We start from the raw sequence: 17,087 nt of genomic DNA, 5'->3' as shown, positions 1-17,087 counted from the left end.
TATCTGCTGCTGTATGTCCTGCAGGAAGTGGTGTATTCTTTTCAGTCTGACACGGTGCTCTCTGCTGCCACCTCTGTCCCAGACAGGAACTGTCCAGAGCAGTAGCGAATCCCCATAGAAAACCTTTCCTGGTCTGGACAGTTTCGGTCATTGACAGAGGTGGCAGCAGAAAGCACTGTGTCAGATTGGAAAGAAAACCACATATCCTGCAGGACATACAGCAGCTGATAAGTATGGGAAGACTTGAGATTTTTAAATAAAGAAATCTATATAACTTTCTGAAACCAGTTGATTTAAAAGAAAAAGGGAGAACAATGGCTAACCTTACTCTTTTGGCATGTGGTAGTTTATTTTATAGGAGTTTCAGCAATTTTTAGGCATTAGACCCTAAGCCAGGGATCTTGTTGTTCTGCTCCTCTGTTATTTATTTTGGAAATGTATGAATAAGGCTGCATTCATATTATGTTTATGAACTACATTGCAGGTATATGCCCGATACTGGCAAAAAGGTATGCCAACGCATACCATTGTGTGCTCATGTCAGGCACATTAACTATAATAGACCAAATGATTACATTTCTTCTGTTTTCTGAATGTATATTATGCTTTTGAACCTTTTGAAAAAAGGATACGTTCAGTTTCGGAGGTATACCTATTGTAGTAGCATCCCCTTGGTCTATTGGAACTAATAGGTGTAGCACAAGTTCTCTGTGGTAAATGTCACCGTACTTTTTTGTTAGTGTCTTGATATCAAAAATGTGATTTAAATGAGGCCTAAGTTACCATTTGTTACTATTTCACATGTTAATGGGGTTTGTCCCTCTAACATTTGTCTAAGTAGTCTTCGCCATGTTATAAGGATATACCTCATTGACACTCAGAGAGATTAAACAAGAACGGCAACTCGCACACTAATCTTAGGTACATAGGTACGCAGGATTTATGTAGAGGTACATCAATCCCATGTGCACCAGAGCTCCCTGGTGAGTGTGGAGCACGCAGAGGCAGCGCCTCCCTCTGCGCAGAGTCCCATTCACTTCCCCGCCCTCTCTCCACATCTCTAGTGAGAGTGGCGCTGGGGGCAAAAATTGACATTTGAGCGACTATTTGCTGTCTATCTATGGTAAGCGCCCCCCCTCCCATTAGTAATTTCTTCATACATTTCCACAAGGATCAAGGAGCACAATTCAGATCTGTAAGAAAAGATGATCTAGACTTGTTGTATCATAGCTTAGAGTTCCTCTCTATATGAATATCAGTTTAACATTGATCAAAAAAACACCCTACTATCCTTCCACACATTGCTGGGGCTCTGCACTGAAATTACTCAAAGTAGTATTCCCATCTCAGTTTGTTATCCCCTATCCATAGGATAGGAGGCAACAAGCTGATCTGTGGGGGTCAGATCCCTCGGACCTTTATCAATCCTGAGAACCAGGGACCCAGTTCCCCATCAGAGTTGGGGATAATCGTGTACTTTGCTGTTCCATTTATTCAGCATAGGAACCATGGAGATAGCGGAATACTGTACTCTGAATGAATGGAGTGGGAACACACATGCCCTCTTTTCTGACGGTTGGCTAAGGTCAATATTCTCGGAATCGGTCGGGGTCCCTGTGGGTGAACACCCACCAATCAGCTTGTTATCATCTATCTTATAAATAGGGGATATCAAGCTAAGATGGGAATAACATTTTCTTAGTTTTTTGTTGTAATACCAGTATGTCAATTTTACTAGTAGGATTAGCAAGGCCGACAATAAGTGAGAATAGGTTTTTTCAGTTTTTCTCAATGTACTAACTTTACGAAACCTGACAAAACTGTAAAACGACCTCTTAATAGTTTCCGTTCATTAGCGAGAAGCTCATTGACATTGTGGAGCTTGTTACTAATATTATATATTCCAAGCAGAAGCTAAGAGAAGGTGAACTGTAACCCGCCATATGTTTCTTCCTCACAGGGAGAGCCAGGATCTCGTGGAGAACCAGGATTCACTGGAGCCCCAGGAAAGCAGGTAAGAGCAGAGCATTGCTCATCTATGGTTTATTTCACATATCACGGCTTATTGTTTATTCCTTTCATATAACCATACAAACCAATGAATCGCCCATTTACAAGTCAAGCTCAGTCCTCTAGAATGCAGCTAAAAAATTTACATTTAGAGATCACGTTATCATGAGTTACATAATGCTATTTCCTACAAAAAAGAAATTAAAATGAGTTCTTCTGTATTCACTAGGGAGAGATAGGTCCACCTGGAGAAGCTGGTCCCAGAGGCATTGTTGGTTTAAAGGTGAGTTAATATTATATTGTCAATAGATTCTAGACCAGGGATGGGGAACCTTGGGCCCTCCAGCTGTTGCAAAACTACCACTCCCATTATGCCTGGACAGCCGAAGGCTGTCCAGGTATGATGGGAGTTGCAGTTTTGCAACAGCTGGAGGGCCAAAGGTTCCCCATCCCTGTTTTAAACAGATGCATATAGATGCATAACATGTATAGATGACTAATATTATTATTTTTCTCTCTATAGGGGGACCGTGGGGAAAGAGGACCAGTTGGGCCCATCGGATTGGAAGGAAAAGTAGTAAGTATTTGTGCTATAAGAAGGCGGTAAAGAATAGAGAATGAAAATCATGACACTACATTAGGAAATCTTTGTACATAAGTATTTCTGAAGCTCCTGCTTCTGTGGATGATCAAGTGCTAGAAGAAAGAAAGTTTCCGGCACTCACCAATTCATTTTCAATATGCGTTATTTACATCTGCGCTATCTCGCTCCTTGGTCCCCGTTGGGCGACAACTGTTATGGATGCACATAAAGAGTGCTGTCATATTGACTGTCTGCTCCAAGTTACCATTGATGGTTAAGGTGGATCTCCTTTATTCAAAGATGGCAGCCAGTTTATATACCATGGGGGAGTGTGTTCTTCTACTAAGACTCGTATCAGTACTTCATTGGCTGAGGTACAAAAGAAGTTAGTTACATAGCACTAATGTTTAGTAACGTAAGGAATGTAAATATCTCTACTTGTTTAGAAGGTCAGCCCATATTGTAATGGCTTCACTAAATATACAAAATATCACATCCCTAACAACTATATACAGATATAGGCACCGGATCCCAGTGACACAGTGCATTTTATTGAAGCTGAGGAAGGCTTCTCTTAAAGGGAACCCGTCACCACAAAAATGATACCTAAGCTGTCATCGCCATGTTATAGAGCAGGAAGAGCTGAGCAGATTGATATATATGTTTATGGGAAAAGATTTAGTATAACTTGTAATTTATTGATTGAAATCTCTGAGGTTTCCATGCTAAAGAGTCATTGAGAGTCATGCATCAAGATCATTGAGTGACTCCACCTACTGGACTCCTTAACACAGAATGGGAATAGATTTCTATCAACATGTAACAAGTTATAGTAAATGTTTTCTCACAAAGATATAAATCATTCTGCTCAGTTCTTCCTTCTTGATGGATAGATAGATAGATAGATAGATAGATAGATAGATAGATAGGAGATAGATAGATAGATAGATAGATAGATAGATAATGGCAAGAGTCTGCAGCACACCGGAGTAAAGTAGAAGCGTGTTTATTCCATATACACCCACCGTTTCTACTCTGGATGTGCGGCTGCTACTCTGCTCTAGATAGATCAGGCATGTCCAAAGTCCGGCCGGAGGGCCATTTGCGGCCCGCGTTCCGAACTTTTATGGCCCCCCAGGTATCCAGCTTGCTATTATCTGCCTGTGTTATAAAGCATATAGCATGTAGCATGTAAAATGGTCGGCCCTCGCACATGTTCACTTCATCAAATTTGGCACTCTTCGAAAAAAGTTTGGACATGCCTGAGATAGATAGATAGATAGACAGATAGACAGGAGATAGATAGATAGGATATAGATAAATAAATAAAACTATTGAAAGAGATAGGATATAGATAGATAGATAGATAGATAGATAGGAGATAGATAGATAGATAGATAGATAGATAGATAGATAGATAGATAGATAGATAGATAGATAGAACATAGATAAATAAAACTATTGAAAGAGATAGATAGGATATAGATAGATAGACAGATAGGAGATAGATAGACAGATAGGAGATAGATAGGAGATAGATAGAATATAGATACAGTAGATAGACAGATAGGAGATAGATAGATAGATAGAATATAGATACAGTAGATAGACAGATAGGAGATAGATAGGTAGGAGATAGATAGATAGATAATGAAGGAATCCGCGGCACAACCAAAATCGTGAAAAAATCCAAAAGTGTATTTATTCCATAAAAGTAAACAAATTCATGCATTTTTTCACGATTTTGGTTGTGCCGCGGATTCCTTCATTATTTACGAGGAGATGTGGATTTGGTCTCCAGCTGCTGGCACCCACTACACTGTTTAAACAAAGTGCACTCCATTGTGGAAGTTAGATAGATAGATAGATAGATAGATAGATAGATAGATAGATAGATAGATACACAGTCTTTTCTTGCAAAGCCCCCAGTCAACATTTAATAGGCTGCAGTGCAGTTAAATAATTTTTCTTTAGTTGTTAATGCTTTATAGATGATATGCCACCATTTTCCACTAGAGGGCACTACTTAGTCAATTTAACCTAGCTGAGATTATATAAAAGGTTCTGCAACGCCTACACGTTTGCTATGTGCACAGAAAACCTACAATATTATCAATTTTTTTTCTTACGGATTTACTCCTAGTAATGATAGAAAATAGCACAAGAAAACCTATGTGTTAAGGTGGCTGAGCAAATATATTCTGGATCAGCAGTACACTGGGATACCTCAGTCAGAGTGTATAAAAGAATTACAGGGAGGTATACAACACATTAGATGTATGAATATGGTCATTACCCACACACAGCATCACGCTACTGCAGTCACAACTAAAATGTTAGAAGGTATTTGCTTTCTCGTGATATGCTGGATGGTGTGAGCAGCCATGGGCCTCCCAGGAGAGATTGAGCCCTGGGTGGCCACCTGAGTTGCGCCCATATAAACCTTCTTTGCCCTTGGTTCTGATGCCATATTGCCAGAGTGCTACTGTGTTTCCCCGAAAATAAGACTTTGCCTTATATAAATTTTTCTCCAAAATAGACACTATGGGGGAGATTTATCAAACATGGTGTAAAGTTAAACTGGCTCAGTTGCCCCTAGCAACCAATCAGATTCCACCTTTCATTTTCAAAAGAGTCTGTGAGGAATGAAAGGTGGAATCTAATTGGTTGCTAGGGGCAACTGAGCCAGTTTCACTTTATACCAGTTTGATAAATCTCCCCCTATGTTTTATTTTTGGGATATGTCTTATTTCTCTCCCCCCGGCTGAGGGGAGAGAAATAAAACATCCCCCCTGGACCTCCCCGCAATACTCACATCATTACCGGACGGGTGCAGAGGTGGGTTGATGCGGCAGCGGGCCCTTGCTGCAAAGGCGGTAGGTCCTGGCGGCGGTAGCGTTGAGTGTTGGGACGTGCGTGTGGCGTTGTGCGTTGGGTCGTGTGTGCAGCGTTGAATGGCGGGACGTGTGTGCCGCGTTGTGCGCCGGGTCATGCGTGTGGCATTGCACATTGGGAAACACGGTAGTATGAAATTCTCTGACAAATCAAGTATCAAAGTAAGAGGTTTAAATAAAATCAATTTGTACACACTTAGCAAATTGGGGATAGTTGTCTATGTTGTCCAAAGCCAAAAATGTCTTTTCCAATGTGCAGAATGTTTGTGTAAGCGGTGATCCCTGGCTCATGTGTAGCTGATGGCAGCACCGAGTAGCTATGGATGACAAGCACATTAGACTTTTCGCTTTTCTTATTCAGAAGACTGGAATGAGATCTTGATCTGAGTGAAAAGGTTTGTGTTATTTTTTCCTTAGGGAACAAAAGGTGAACAAGGACCTCCTGGCATACCAGGGCCGCAGGGTATTCCTGGAATCAAAGGAGACAAGGTAAACACATGGTCATCTGGGTTCATTTTGGTCTTTTCTTGTAAAAATAAACACATTTTCGCCTTTTTCTGTGATTTTAAAAGGTTTCAAATGGGGTAATCTGTATCTATCTTTCTATCTATCTATAAATACTAATAGTATCTATTACCCTGAAATGTATATTTTAGTTACTTGTGCACACAGATGTACTTATTTGTTTCCTGTGTTCCTCAGGGCTTCCCAGGGAAGGCCGGAGGAAAGGGTGAATTGGTATGTATGCTTTTTTTTAAGACGTAACCATATGCTTGATGATATGTTGGTAGGCAAATCTTAGATACACACACACATACACACACACACACTAGACATAACACACACACATAACACACACACATAACACACACACACACACACACACACACAACAGACATAACACACACATAAGACACATATACACACACACATAAGACACATATACACACACACATAACACACACTCACGCACTTTAGTGAAGCATCATTCTCCTCTCTCTTATTGATGGTTACAGCTGAGTGTTCATGCTAAAGAATATGCTGCTTGCTTTTAGGGGGATCCAGGAGTTGAAGGTTTAGCTGGTGAGAAGGGAGAAAAGGTGAGTTACCATACTGCTTAATGGTGAATAAAGTTTTTATGTCAACGTGCCCTCTTTACTTTGCAAAAGTAGTGAAACTATTATAGACTTTCATCTCCTTGAGCTGTTATCCTGATATAGCTCTGGATAGCGCCACCTCCGGTGAACAGGACATAACATATGTACAATATGTTTTTACTGACTAGAGCAGGCTCCTTTTTCAAGCTGTAGTAATTTTGGCAATTGGGGGGGGGGGGGGGGGGGGGGGGGGAGCTACATAATAATATAACCGGAATCTGTTTACTGCAGAAGTAAGGGTTACTGAGGTGAGTTTTTCCTTCAAGGCAACTCATTATTTTTTTTTCTTTTCCCAAACTTATTTTATTGAAAAGGTCAGTTAAACATAAACAATAAGCATTAAAGAGGACCTGTCACCCCCGGTGACGGGGTGACAGGCTCCTGACCCCCCGTTTAAGCCCCCTATACTCACGTGATCCCGCCGGGTACCGCTTCTGGAGATAGTCCAACGCTCATAGAGAATGACAGGAGAGTCCAGCGCTCTGTCATTCTCTATGAGCGTTGGACTCATCCGAGGAGCGCGCGCGCCGGGCTTCGGGCGCCGATATCTCCGTGACCTGACCATGTCCAGAAGCGGGACCCAGCGGGATCACGTGAGTATAGGGGGCTCTAACGGGGGGTCGGGAGCCTGTCACCCCGGCACGGGGGGTTGACAGGTTCCCTTTAAGGAACACGCAGGTCCTTGCTCAGAAATACAATCAGTTTGATATATAGAGTGACCTAATTTTTTGAAATTTTCTGCTATAACAAGTTATGATACATGTACTTAAAGAAAAATTACAGAGACCACATACATTCCCAATGTTCTAAATGATCTAAATAAAGGCGACCAGTTGGGAAAAAGCAGAAAAGCAACTCAATAAATTTAAATGCTGTCCAGTGTAAGACCAGTGTGATATCACATGGGAAACTTCAGTCTGCTATATGTGACGGCAGTTGCCAGTGTGTAGTGTATAGTGCCAGTGTAACTAGAAAGGGCTGGGCCCCACAGCAAACTTTTGATTGGGCCCCCCTCCTCCCATCCCACTGTAGATATTCCCCCCATGGTAGGCATCTCCCCTGGTATCCTACCCCCTAGTACATAGTGTCCCCCATGGTAGGCATCTCCCCTGGTATCCTACCCCCCAGTACATAGTGTCCCCCATGGTAGGCATCTCCCCTGGTATCCTACCCCCCAATACATAGTGTCCCCCATGGTAGGCAAATCCCCTGGTATCCTACCCCCAAGTACATAGAGTCCCCCATGGTAGTCATCTCCCTTGGTAGTACAATGACAGCTCAGAAGGCCCAGTGTATTGCAGGGTTGGCCCCCTGATGCGTCGGGCACCATAGCAACCGATATGGCTAGTAGGGTGGTAGTTACGATCCTGTGTGGCATAGTGGGCCCATTGAATTTAGTCAAATAGTGTCTGCATTCGGTCCATTTGCTGAATGAATAACTTCATTTTGCAGGAATGGAAAACATGTTCTCCTGCAGAAAGAACATAATACATAATGCATACTGTGGTTGATACTATGGTACTTGTCTAACAATGTTTGTTATGTAGACTCAAGTATAAATCTGTGTTTTTTTAGGGTGAATCTGGCGAACCAGGTCCCAAGGGTCAGGTAAGTTTGTCAAGATATTTAATGTTTATTTTCTTTAACAGTGGGCAGTTCTATAATTTCTTATGCTTAATTTCAGCAAGGTATACATGGAGAAACCGGTTATACAGGCCCCACTGGAGATCCTGGCCAGCCTGGAATACAAGGCCTTGCAGGGCTACCAGGGCCAAGAGGACTTAATGGAGAGAGGGGTGTTCCTGGGATGCCTGGACGCCCAGGAGTTCCTGTGAGTAATGGGAAAATATTCTTTACCTTAAAGGTTCATTTTTAGTGATGACTAAAAATGCTGCACAATCGATATACCTGTATAAGTTTTCTCTGCTCTAAAATATTTTCTTTTTATCAGTGGACAGTGTCATCTAGGCGGAGCTTCATGGTAGTTAGGCCCCCTCACCCCTGATGAGAAGGGGCCCAGCTGCCACGGAGCCCCGCCTAGGAGACACTGTCCACCGCACAGAACTGTACATACAGTAAGGTGGGGGGGGGGGGGGGGGGGGGGTAACGATATCACTTAAAATGGTAGGGAGCCAGACAGTTATGTCTAGGACAAGCAGATCTCATTGTGACACTGTGGGGGAGGTTTATCAAAGGGTGTAAAATTTAGTCTAGAGTAAACTGCCCACATTAACCAGAGCTGAGCGCTGAGCTGTGATTGGCTGCTGTGGGCAGTTTGCACCAGTCTAAATTTTACACCCTTTGATAAACCTCCCCCTATGACTTTTACCTCTTGGAGAAGGTTTTAGTAATTTTTTTTTTCTTTTAGGGAAGAGATGCAGGAGATCAACACATAGTTGACGTTGTTCTGAAAATGTTGCAGGGTAAGTATGTACCAGATAGATAAAGAAGAGGCCACAAACAATGTTTAGATGTTACTGGGTGGTAAAAAAAAATTGCCTGCATCTGACTTTGTGCACAAAAGCAGATTTCATGGGACTTAGGGCCCTATTCCACCGGATGATTATCGTTTGCATAATCGTTAACGATGAACAATCTCAAACGACCGCTATTGCGAAAGACCTGAAAACGTTCAGTCATTTCCATGGAACGATAATCGTTACTTATGATCGTAATTGCGATCGTTGTAAAATAAAGTTATTCTTACCAGAAATCCAGGTCCAGTCTCCTGAAGGAAGCTTTATAGTCTTGGGCTGGTTGAAAAAGAAAAGAAATTAAGCACATAGGAGGAATTTATGAAGGCATTTATGAACACCGGCCCTGCCCCCAATTGCCCCTCTGGATTCACTAGTGAAACCGACCTGACCTGCGTCTGCCGCACGGTGCCTGCTGCTGAGCAGGTGCAGATTTCTGCCATGATTTAGGCATAAATGATTGTAAATCAGGTGCAGGAGGAGGCCACAGCTCCTCCCTGTCTTGCTCTGACCACCTGCCCACCCATCGGGTTAGCAGGGGATATGGCTGGGGTACACCAAGAAGAAAGGGGGCAAATCTGTACCGTACCTTCTTTCTGGTGTACACCACTTGTGCAGCCTGATAGCCTCTATAGAGCCGGGGATACTAAGTAGGTAGATATGTGTCTTACCTTTCTCCTTGACGCCAGTCCTGCGCTGTCAGTCAGAGTAAACACCACTCCGGAGCACCATTAGTTACACTGCCACGTCACCTGGCCCCTTCTAATGATAATCAATGGAGGGGGCCAGGCCGGATGGCACGGCAGTGCTTCTAACGGTGCAGAGTTCACTCCAACTAACAGCGCTGGACCGGCACCAAGAAAGAATGTAGGACACATACCTTCCTCCTCAGCCCCCCTGGAGCCATAGGGGTCTATCAGAAAGTTAGATGCGTCTAACTTGCTCATAGTTCCCCTTTAAGACCTAAAACAGCCATTTCTGGGGTTGTTGTAAACCTCAAAAAAATTGTGCAAGAAAGCTTAGAGGACAATCCGCCTTAGTAAATCTGGGTCAGGGGGTTCCCGACAGCTATGGCTTACTAGTTAGAGGAGCTTTGTACAAAACGCTTGTGTATAGCGTCAGCCTATCTCTTGTTATTCTTGGCTCCCTGCAGCAATATGAATAATGTTTGCCTTCAGTCTCCTGTCTACTATTTATCCTACTGTGTGTCACGTCTACTAATAAGCCAGCCAGAATCCTCCATTCTTTTCCTTTGATAGTATCTATCCATGGTTGTATATGCTTTGTAGACTGCATAAAAATTCAGTTTTTTACACTTTATATAGTTTTGCAAGTTAGACTATTTCTCCGATTATTTGTCTTTATGACAAGCAATAAAATGTAAGAGCTTGGAACTTATCTCTCAGTCGTCTCTATACATTTTGTCTTGAATATAACGCTGATATTCCGTAGTTCAGTGTTAAAATTTCAAGATTGATCACATGATTATTACAAAAACTTATTTTTTTTCCACAGAGCAATTAGCAGTTGTAGCCGTCAGTGCTCAGAGAGCAGCCCTTGGTGGAGCTGGCATGATGGGACCTCCTGGACCTCCAGGACCACCAGGACCACCTGGAGAACAGGGAATACATGGACCGCAAGGGCCTCGGGGTATCCCTGGCCTGGTGGGGGTTATGGGTCAGATTGGAAACACAGGACCCAAAGGTTTGTAAAACTGTAAACATGAACTGGCAAAGAACAATGAATAAAAAAAAATAGACTCCTGCTAAGTATTCTAATGAAATTACACTAAATAGATAAATCTGCTCGGCTTTTTATCTGTGTTCCTCTCGGTAACAGAGAAGGGAGAACGCTAAGCGAGCAAATACACTCTAAAGATTCTATATGTAATATGTTCATGGGAAGGTTACTCCTGCATGACAAATAAACACTATCCCAACCTGACCTTAATTTGTATTTGCACCAGAGCTACTAAAAAGCAACCAGACTGGGAAACCCTACCAGTTACAGTTCAGAAAGTATTAGATGGGTATGTGATAGAGACAGGTTTCACTATTTGAGGTTAAAGACTTCTTTCTGAATTCTTCCAGGTAAACGTGGAGAGAAAGGAGATCGAGGAGATCAGGGACGTGGACACCAAGGCCTTCCTGGACCTCCAGGAATTCCAGGTGAGACTGGCACAGATGTTGTTTGGTTTCAATATACTTGAATTATTTTGGTATACAATAAGAAACTCCTTCCAGGACCCATTTTTTAAAATCGGAAGTGGGTGGGTGAAAAAAAATAACATCCACTTACCTCTCTGCCTCCAACGCAGCTGCCTGCATTCTGCCGCTTTAGTTTCTGGTGTCCATCTACCTCCTGGTCTTTAGAGGGGACCTGGGACGTAACATGGAAGCCCTTCTCAGCCATTCAGCAACTGTAGTGATGCCTTGCCTCTGCAGCTGAATGGCTGAACAGGCCTGAAATGTCACATCCCAATTCCTGTCTCAATACCAGGAAGCAGCCGGAGACCGGAGGACCAGAGAGGTTTTATGTCGGCCAGTGTTGGACTGGCCCAATAGAGGAGGGCCCTCAGCTTAAGAACTTGCACTAACACTGACTGACATGTTGTTTCTCACTGGTTTTTCATTGGTGGGCCCTAGATACCCCATAGCACTGAAGCCAGGGAGGTAAGTGGATGTTTTTTTTACCCACCCGCTCCTCAGACATATGGACAAAAATGGGTCCCGGTTGGGGTTCTCCTGTAGTAAACCACAGATTATATGAAACAAAGTTGTGGCATTGCATATTAATAGAAGATTCTCTCTTCCTCAGGTCTCCCTGGTATTCCTGGTCAGGCCACTGATGGAAAAGATGGGGAAAGAGGCCCAGAGGGTTCTGCAGGACAACCTGGTAGACCTGGATTTCCCGGACCAGCAGGTCTACCAGGATTTTGTGAAGTGGCAGCATGTTTGGCAGCATCTGCATATGCCCCAGCCTCTCTGACTGATCCTAGCGCCGTCAAAGGTTAATGATCATACTGTTCTCTACGAATATTCCCCAGGACATAAGAGATGAACTGAAAATTTCAGAGTAACATCAAATGGAGCGATTTCCAGCTGAATGGGCCCGCACCCCAAATAAACCATCCCGATGGGCCCTTTAAGCAGGGAGGAGATTATTGTGAACAGCAGAACCATTAACTTTGGGAGGAACAAGAGAGAATTTCTAGAATTCATTGTCATTTCTTAATCAGTGAACGTATACTATCAACCACTTGCCTCCTAAACACTGACCTCAACACTTTCCTTTCTTTTCCGCAATCTCTGGATACTTGGGGATGGATGGCTTTGGAGGATATCTGGTCATACCCACCACCGGACATATACAGTATTTGTGTCTGATACTGCATACCTCAATGAAGCCATAGTGCACTCACTTGTCCACAGCAATTATCAGTGTCACAAATGACTACGGGGCTCGAATTCTGTTTTGGATAAAAAAAAAAAAAAGTGTCATTGGTTTGGCTTTATTTGTGTGGTTTTTATTTGTCCCTATTTTATGTAAATTATGTAACACAGACAGACAGGTCACGGGGATTGGGGTGGGGTGGGGGGTTGTTGCAGTAGTTCTCATTGGTGTCTTCACAGTCTGGGAGCCTGTTATGGTAGGGATCACTTCTGTGGTAAAGGTACAGCATGTGCACAAGGTAAAGACCTGGGAGCGCATGTTCTTTACAGGATTTAGTCTAGCTTTGATGAGTTCTTAGTAAGTCAACAGTATTGGACAGCTGCACAATGAGATTTAGGCCTTATTCACACGTCCCATTAAGTTGTCCCTAATTGCGGATGCCTAATGACCGTTCAGCTTAGAGCACATTAATTTATATTGGGCTATTCACACAGTCTGTGTTAGTTTTGATCTGTAATCCGTTCCGTAAAAATAAAAGGACATTTCCTAATGTGGATTGTGATTGCGGTAAGGATTACCAATAGAAGTCTATGGGATCCCTATTTTTTATGGAAGTCGCACCAGTGGCGTCCATAAAAAACACGGATCAAATCTATGCAAACTAGTACTGTTCACATTTGACGGAAATGGAAATGGATGCAAATACGGATTATTGTCTGCGGATCACGGAGAAAAAAATAGCGGGAGGTTTTGCAGCCCAGAAAAATCACTGAACGTGTGAATGAGGCCTTACTTGTTGAAGGCTATAATGTGAATGCTACTAGCATGCCTACCCAGTGTAATATATAAGTGCTTCAAATTCTATAACCAACCACAGAAAATTGAAAAAGACTAGTGCACAAGAAGACAGTGGTCTACCCACAGCAGCGCCATACTACCACCTGACATATAGGTCACTATAGGTTCCCCCCCAGAGCAGCAGTCATAGAGAATACTCCATTGTAAAGAAGCTTTGTATAATGGCTGAACTGTCTATTATCTATCACATAAATATTACTAATCTTCCATGACTTTTGGTGACATTGGACCTTCCATCATGACGAGGGTTCATAATACTATATACGTCCTCTATGCTTTACTCTGACTATATCTTCCATCTCTTACTAGTGTTGCCTTAGTGTACGTCTCCTCGTGTCTACCACAATCTTGTCCTTTGTGTGTATGTCTAGTAGCTCTGGCGGTTATGCTGTGTACTATCCATCTTTTCTATTTGTTTTTTTTCCCATATTTTCACCTTGTGACGTCATTCCTCTTCCTATCATAGTGTGTATTGTAATTTACATTGGCTAGATGTTTCTCGTGCTTCAGGTGACTCGCAACTCTATGCGAGAGATTTAACAAACATGGTGTAAAGTGAAACTGGCTCAGTTGCCCCTAGCAACCAATCAGATTCCACCTTTCATTCATCACAGACACTTTGGAAAATGAAAGGTGGAATCTGATTGGTTGCTAGGGGCAACTGAGCCAGTTTCACTTTACACCATGTTTGTTAAATCTCCCCCTATGTTGTTATGTGTCTGTCGATCTTTTGTGTTTTGTGTTCATGTTTGGAACGTATCGGACTTGCTTCCTGTCTATGGCTCTTTGTAAATTTGATGTGTTTCAGTTGCGTCTGGGTGTTTGTTCCTCTTGCTTCTAAGCCAGGCCATTAATGTACCTGTTTTCTATTGTCCTCCATCTATTGTGTTTGTATTTCTTTGTCGCAATGACACAATCTCTTTGTATGCCATGTGGGAAACATGGAACATGTACTGTATTTAGTGTATAAATTTGCTTGAAACCCTCTACCACTCCTTGTTGTTTGTCTTACAGTGTTTTTGTACTGTGCTATAAAGTGCATATGTCTTTATCCATTCTGCTTGGCATCTTCCCTTGGTTCATTGTCCTTTGTCTTTTCTATTTTCTATGGTTGTGTTTGTGCTTATGGCATTAGCGCTCTGGAATTAAAGGCGCTTTATAAATAAATAATAATAATAATAATAATATAACAGCATTTAGTTTCAAATTAAATGGTGTCATAAAGTTATATAGATTTGTCATTTGCTTCTATTTACAAATCTCCAGTCTTCCAGTACCAATCAGCCGCTGTATGTCCTGCAGGAAGTGGTGTATTCTTTCCAGTCTGACACAGTGCTCTCTGCTGACATCTGTCAGTGTCAGGAACTGTCCAGAGCAGAAAAGGCTTTCTATGGCAACTTCCTACTGCTTCTTGTCATGAACAGAGGTGGCAGCAGAGAGCACTGTGTCAGACCAGAAGCAATGCACCACTTCCTGCAGAACATACAGCAGCTGGTTAGCACTTGAAACTCTTAAATAGAAGTAAATAAAAAATTTATATAACATTCTGACACCTGTTGATCTAGTAGATGTAAGTCATATAGTAGTATGGCGTGCCTGTGTTATAATATAAGGGGGTGTTCAGTGACCTGGTGTCTGTGTGTCCTCAAGTATTTATTATGAGATGGGAGGTTAGTCTACTGAAGTCTGTGTTTTAGGAGGTCAAAGGGAAATCTTCTCCATTAGGCCCCATTGTCATTGTAATCGTTTTTCTGTTTTCCTTTTACGCTCTGCACATTATACAATTTTACCTCACCCCCCCCCCTCCCTCCCCTTCCTCTTTCCTTTAAATTTGCAGGTGAGGCCTTTCAGACAAGACTCATGTTTGTTAACCTGTAATTTAAGTGTGTTTGTGTTATATTTCCCGTTCAGAATAATAAACGGTCCGTAGCTGAGTGGTCCCACGACTCTATGCCGCCACCGACACCACCGATGCCGATTTTTAATGTTCCTCTAAATGTAAATCTATGTAAATGATTATTTTATAAATAACTGAAAGAATAATTTTTTTGCGTAAACAAAGAATAAAGCAAGTTGGGGTGTAGTTTTTTGCTGCGATTGCTGTGACTTGTGTTTTCCGCTGTTTAGAACTCATTCATGTTTTAAATGGCACGACATTTTGTAATATCAATACATATAGAGGAGGAGTAAAAAATCATTATGGGCAAGGGACGGGTGCGGGGGAATAAAAAACAAGTTTAATTCCAGTGTCCATACAGGGCCGTACCCGTTCCTGGACCTTATCGGCTGTCTTCTGAGCTCCTCTATGGCCACATCATGACCTGGCTGATGAATGCCCTGCTCAGCTAGTCAGTGACTGGAGAGGGACACCACTGCAGTCACTGATTGGCTGAGCGGGCTAAATCACACCCATAAGTGATGTGGAACCTGGTTGCACAGAGAAAATGACAGCCAGCGGGGTCCGGGAGCCCTGTGATGCAGCGCAGGCTCAGGGACTGCCCATAGAGATTTTTTTTTCCTTCCCCCCGGACTGACAATGTTATCAGATCTTTATACAGGTTTGTAAATTATTTTTATTTAAATATCTAAAGCCTTAAAGTACTTTTTGCTGGATGTCCTGCGGGAAGTGGTATATTCTTTCCAGTCTGACACAGTGCTCTGCCACCTCTGTCCATGTCAGGAACTTTCCAGAGCAGGAGAGGTTTTCTATGGGGATTTGTTGCTGCAATGATGTAATCTTCGGGCAGCTGGCCGGACCGCTCCGACCGTCCCTCGTGCCGGCCGCGATTGGCTGAGCATAAATGACGCGGCAGAGGGCGGCCGGCACGAGAGACGGTCGGATCGGTTCGGCCGGCTGCCCGAAGATTACATCATTGTCACAAGATGGTGGACGGGGGTCGACACGGATCAAGTGAGTATAGAGCACTACACTTCCGGGGGTGGTGTGGGTGGGGGGAAACACGGGGAAGGGGGCCATTCACTAACATAACATACATTACAAAGTTGTATAACTTTGTAATGTGTGTTATTTAGTGAATAATTGTTTAGTGCCACACTACCCCTTTAAGGTGATTTGCCTCTTCTTCATGATTCATACTGCAGCACTTCTTGTTAGGGTCGGCTGCTTTGTATAAAGACAAGCCAACCGCAGGGTTTCCAGGAATTTGTATGTGGGGCGAAGTTCTCAAACAGCAAAAATAGAATGATACCAAGTAATCATCTAAATAAAGATTTCTCTTCTATTGTTTAATATACTGAGCCAAATAAGCCTTAATGAAGGAATCCTGGAAATCTGCTTTAAAAGATGAAAAGCATAAACTACATTTGCTTATAGCCCTGAAACAACACATAGCTGTTGAACTGCAATTTGTTAATATAGAACAAAGTGCAATATTACAAATATATAAATGTATTGCAGCAAGAGATGAGCAAACTTTTCAAAAGTTCGGTTTAGCAGATTCACCGAACTTTGAGGCAATGTTTGGGTTCGTCCAGACTAGGGATGGTCCGAACAGAGTTCGGTTCGGGTTCGTACGAACCCGAACTCTCGGTAATGATTCCCGCTGTCTGCCCGCTCCGTGAAGAGGGTGGATACAGCGGGAGGACCGCCTGGAAAACTGGGATACAGCCTATGGCTATGGATGTATCTGATGTATCTGATGCCGAGCGTTCGGGTTCATACGAACCCGAACCTCGGCAGTTTCGGACCATCCCTAGT

The 17,087-nt window shown here is 42.8% G+C and overlaps 1 protein-coding gene and 1 long non-coding RNA gene across 2 annotated transcripts in view; one reads left to right on the top strand and one right to left on the bottom strand.

The window, feature by feature from the left end:
• Nucleotides 1–15,442, top strand: part of COL9A2 (collagen type IX alpha 2 chain) — a 49,619-nt gene extending 34,177 nt beyond the window's left edge. Inside the window, exons 21-33 of the mRNA XM_069971302.1 lie at nucleotides 1,961–2,014; nucleotides 2,240–2,293; nucleotides 2,534–2,587; nucleotides 5,905–5,976; nucleotides 6,190–6,225; nucleotides 6,543–6,587; nucleotides 8,220–8,252; nucleotides 8,329–8,475; nucleotides 9,013–9,067; nucleotides 10,634–10,822; nucleotides 11,209–11,286; nucleotides 11,936–12,127; nucleotides 15,281–15,442. Coding sequence (XP_069827403.1) covers nucleotides 1,961–2,014; nucleotides 2,240–2,293; nucleotides 2,534–2,587; nucleotides 5,905–5,976; nucleotides 6,190–6,225; nucleotides 6,543–6,587; nucleotides 8,220–8,252; nucleotides 8,329–8,475; nucleotides 9,013–9,067; nucleotides 10,634–10,822; nucleotides 11,209–11,286; nucleotides 11,936–12,127; nucleotides 15,281–15,285 — 1,014 coding nt within the window. The 3' untranslated portion in view covers nucleotides 15,286–15,442. The remainder of the gene's footprint in view (nucleotides 1–1,960; nucleotides 2,015–2,239; nucleotides 2,294–2,533; nucleotides 2,588–5,904; nucleotides 5,977–6,189; nucleotides 6,226–6,542; nucleotides 6,588–8,219; nucleotides 8,253–8,328; nucleotides 8,476–9,012; nucleotides 9,068–10,633; nucleotides 10,823–11,208; nucleotides 11,287–11,935; nucleotides 12,128–15,280) is intronic.
• LOC138793043 (uncharacterized) lies at nucleotides 5,529–13,920 on the bottom strand. The gene is made up of 4 exons (XR_011363201.1): nucleotides 13,806–13,920; nucleotides 12,397–12,587; nucleotides 9,352–9,397; nucleotides 5,529–5,956 (listed from the first exon to the last, which is right to left on the bottom strand). It is a non-coding gene; the product is annotated as an uncharacterized lncRNA (long non-coding RNA).
• Nucleotides 15,443–17,087: the final 1,645 nt, after the last annotated feature.

The sequence above is a fragment of the Dendropsophus ebraccatus genome, chromosome 5, assembly GCF_027789765.1.
Source record: "Dendropsophus ebraccatus isolate aDenEbr1 chromosome 5, aDenEbr1.pat, whole genome shotgun sequence".
Taxonomy (NCBI): Eukaryota; Metazoa; Chordata; class Amphibia; order Anura; family Hylidae; genus Dendropsophus; species Dendropsophus ebraccatus.
Note: the sequence above shows the minus strand (reverse complement) of the source record. Positions and strands in the feature narration are given on the sequence as shown.